A 4445-nucleotide genomic window follows, 5' to 3' on the forward strand; every position below is an offset into this window, starting at 1 on the left:
TTATACATTGATGAAACCCTTGAAGCCTAAGCAATTTGGTGGACACTAACACCTCAGAAAATCCGACATTCTTCTATGCAAGAAAGTAGAGTTTGGAAAGCTGGACATGTGTTGATTGGAGAACAGTCATTTTTTTCTAGAGGTTGATGTCTCTTTGTGCCTTAGTTTTCTGTTTTTCCTGTTTCTGCCATTGCAAATTAAAGCCTATACTTCTCTAGAAAAAAAGATATTATTCCATCACAATCTGATTCAAACTTTGCTTGGATCTTTGTCTCTGCAGGGTAGGAGATTAAATTCTTGTGGTTTTCTTTCCTTAGGAAAATGGACTCAGACTTCTCACATGCCTTCCAGAAGGAACTCATCTGTGTCATCTGTTCGAACTACCTGGTAGACCCTGTCACCGTCTGCTGTGGGCACAGCTTCTGTAGGCCCTGTCTCTGCTTTTCCTGGGAAGGAACCCAAAGTCCTGCCAACTGTGGGGAAAAGAAAGAGATCAGCCTGTTACTGTGTCTGTATAGAAGGAAGTAGACATAAGAGACTCCATTTGGCTCTGTATTTGAGATGCTGTTAATCTGTGACCCTACGCCCAACTTTGTCCTTGCAAGAGACGTGTGCGAAGGTGATTTAAGGTTAAAAGGATATTGGGCTGTGCAGGATGTGTCTTTGTTAAATAAATACCTGAAGGCAGCTTGCTAGTTAAAAAATCCTGTCCCTCCCTGGGCAATGGAACATCTCCGGGTAATACCCATTGTGTGCCTTGTTTACTGAGTAAGGAGAAAACGCCTTTAGGAATAAGGTGGGACTTGCTGGGGCATTAGGAATAAGGTGAGACTTGCTGGAGCAATACTGCTAAAAGGTTTATGGAGATGTTGCATATACATCTCAAGGCACAGCATTTTCCTTTAAACTTATTCATGTTACAAGGATTTTTTCATATGTCTTACTGCCGATTTCCTCCCTACAATAATCCTATTGTCCAGCCACTCCCCTATCCTTTTAATGGTAAAGATAATTCTCAAATACTAAGGGAACTCAGAGGCCGGTGCTGGCGTGGGTCCTCTGTAAGCTGAGCGCTGGTCCCCTGGGCCCTGCTTTTCTTTCTCTACACTTTGTCTCTGTGTATTATTTCCTTTTCTCAAGTCTTTTGTTTCACCTAATGAGAAACACCCACAAGTGTGGAGGGGCAGGCCACCCCTTCATCTGGTGCCCAAAGTGGAAGCTTTTCTCTAAGGTGAAGGTACACTGGAGCATGGTCATTGAGGACAAGTCGACGAGAGACTCCCGAGTACGTCTACAGTCAGCCTTGCGGTAAGCTTGCGCGCTCGGAAGAACCTAGGGTAACAATGGGGCAAACTAAAAGTAAATATGCCTCTTATCGCAGCTTTATAAAAATTCTCTTAAAAAGAGGGGGAGTTAAAGTGTCTACCAAAAATCTAATTATGCTCTTTCAAACAATAGAACAGTTTTGTCCATGGTTTCCAGAACAGGGAACTTTAGATTTAAAAGACTGGGAAAAAATTGGCAAAGAATTAAAACAAGCAAGTAGGGAAGGTAAAATCATCCCACTTACAGTATGGAATGATTGGGTCATTGTTAAAGTAGCTTTAGAACCGTTGCAAACAGAAGAAGATAACATTCCAGTTTCTGATGTCCCTAAAAGCTGTGCAGTACATTGTGAAAAAGAGGCAGGGATAGAATCCCAGAAAGGAAAGGAAAGTTCACACTGTAAATGTGTAGCAGAGCCGGTAATGGCTCGGTCAACGCAAAATGTTGACAATAATCAATTACAGGAAGTAATATATCCTGAAACGTTAAAATTAGAGGAAAAAGATCCAGAATTAGCAGATCCATCAGAGTCTAAACCACGATGGCCAACTCCTCTTACAACAGCTCAGATGCCTGCAACCTTAGAACCTGAAATGCAGGTTAAACAAGTACAAACTCCAAAAGAAGATCAAATAGAGAAAGACAGAGTCTCTGCCATGGCAATGCCAATCCAAATACAGTGTCCACAATATCAGCAGGTAGAAAGTAAGATCCAGCCGTCAGTAGCCTATCAATACTGGCCACTAGCCGAACTGCAGTATCGGCAGCCCCCAGAAAATCTGTATGGACAGCCAGGAACAGTTCCAGTGCCACAGGGCAGGGCGCCATATCCTCAGCCGCCCACCATGAGACTTAATCCTAGAGCACCACCTAGTACACAGGGTAGTGCAATACATAAAATTATTGATAAGGCAAGAAAACAGGGAGATATTGAGGCGTGGCAATTCCCAGTAATATTAGAAGCAAGACCACCTGGAGAAAGGGCCCAAGAGGGAGAGCCTCCCGTAGCTGAAGCCAGATATCAGTCCTTTTCTATAAAAATGCTAAAAGAAATGAAAGAAGGAGTAAAACAGTATGGACCCAATTCTCCTTACATGAGAACATTATTAGATTCCACTGCTCATGGACATAGACTCATTCCTTATGATTGGGAGATTCTGGCAAAATCCTCACTTTCACCCTCTCAATTTTTACAATTTAAGACTTGGTGGATTGATGGGGCACAAGTGCAGGTCTGAAGAAATAGGACTGCCAATCCTCCAATTAACATAGATGCAGATCAACTATTTGGAATAGGTCAAAATTGGAGCACTGTTGACCAACAAGCAATAATGCCAAACGAGGCCATTGAGCAAATCAGGGCTATCTGCCTTAGGGCCTGGGAGAAAATCCAAGACCCAGGAACCGCCTGCCCTTCCTTTAATACAGTAAGACAAGGCTCTAAAGAGCCCTACCCTGATTTTGTAGCAAGACTTCAAAATGCTGCTCAAAAGTCAATTACCGATGAGAATGCCCGTAAGGTCATAGAGCTGATGGCATATGAAAATGCCAATCCTGATTTTCAATCAGCCATTAAGCCATTAAAAGGAAGGGTTCCTGCAGGATTAGATGTAATTTCAGAGTACATTAAAGCCTGCGATGGAATTGGAGGAGCTATGCATAAAGCTATGCTTATGGCTCAAGCAATCACAGGAGTTGCTTTAGGAGGACAAGTTAGAACATTTGGGGGAAAATGTTATAATTGTGGTCAAATTGGTCATCTAAAAAAGAATTGCCTAGTCTCAAGTAAACCAAATGTAACTACTCAAGTTATTACAACAACAGATAAAGGGCCACCCGGCCTATGTCCAAGATGTAAAAAGGGAAAACATTGGAGTAATCAATGTCGTTCTAAATTTGATAAAAATGGGCAACCACCATCGGGAAATGAGAGGAGGGGCCAGCCTCAGGCCCCGCAACAAACTGGGGTGTTCCATATTCAACCCTTTGTTCCTCAAGGTTTTCAGGAACAACAACCCCCACTGTCACAAGTGTCTCAGGGAATAAGCCAGTTATCACAATACAGCAATTATCCCCCGCCACAAGTGGCAGTGCAGCAGTAGATTTATGTACTTTACAAGCAGTCTCTCTGCTTCCAGGGGAGCCTCCACAAAAAATCCCCACAGAGGTATACGGCCCATTGCCTGAGAGGACTGTAGGACTAATCTTAGGAAGATCAAGTTTAAATCTAAAAGGAGTTCAAATTCATACTGGTGTGGTTGATTCAGACTATAAAGGAGAAATCCAATTGGTTATTAGTTCCTCAATTCCTTGGAGTGCCAGTCCAGGAGACAGAATTGCTCAATTATTACTCCTACCTTATATTAAAGTTGGAAACAGTGAGATAAAAAGAACAGGAGGGTTCGGAAGCATTGATCTGGCAGGAAAGGCTGCATATTGGGCAAGTTTGGTCTCTGAGAGCAGACCTGTGTGTAAGGCCATTATTCAAGGAAAACAGTTTGAAGGGTTGGTAGACACAGGAGCAGATATCTCTGTCATTGCTTGAAATCAGTGGCCAAAAAATTGGCCTAAACAAAAGGCTGTTACAAGACTTGTCGGCGTAGGCACAGCTTCAGAAGTATATGAAAGTACAATGATTTTACATTGTTTAGGGCCAGATAATCAAGAAAGTACTGTTCAACCAATGATTATTTCAATTCCTGTTAATCTATGGGGTCAAGATTTGTTACAACAATGGGGTGCAGAAATCACTATGTCTGCTCCATTATACAGCCCCATGAGTCAAAAAATCATGACTAAGATGGGGGATATATACCAGGAAAGGGATTAGGAAAAAATGAAAATGGCATTAAAGTCCCAATCGACACTGAGAAAAATCAGATAAGAAAAGGAATGGGGTATCCTTTTTAGGGGCGGCCACTGTAGAGCCTCCTAAACCCATTCCATTAACTTGGAAAACAGAAAAACCGGTATGGGTAAACCAGTGGCTGCTACCGAAGCAAAAACTGGAGGCTTTACACTTATTAACAAAGGAACAATTAAAAAAGGTACACATTGAGCCTTCATTTTCACCCTGGAATTCTCCTGTATTTGTAATTCAGAAAAAATCAGGCAAATGG

At 42.2% G+C, this 4445-nt stretch overlaps 1 protein-coding gene across 1 annotated transcript in view; it reads left to right on the forward strand.

The window, feature by feature from the left end:
- The first annotated feature begins 321 nt into the window (after positions 1 to 321).
- LOC105509290 (tripartite motif-containing protein 51-like) overlaps positions 322 to 4445 on the forward strand; it is a 102077-nt gene continuing 97953 nt past the window's right edge. The window contains exon 1 of the mRNA XM_011938457.1: positions 322 to 500. Within this exon, the coding sequence (XP_011793847.1) occupies positions 322 to 500 (179 nt within the window). The remainder of the gene's footprint in view (positions 501 to 4445) is intronic.

Source organism: Colobus angolensis, unplaced genomic scaffold, assembly GCF_000951035.1.
Source record: "Colobus angolensis palliatus isolate OR3802 unplaced genomic scaffold, Cang.pa_1.0 Scaffold174, whole genome shotgun sequence".
NCBI lineage: Eukaryota > Metazoa > Chordata > Mammalia > Primates > Cercopithecidae > Colobus > Colobus angolensis.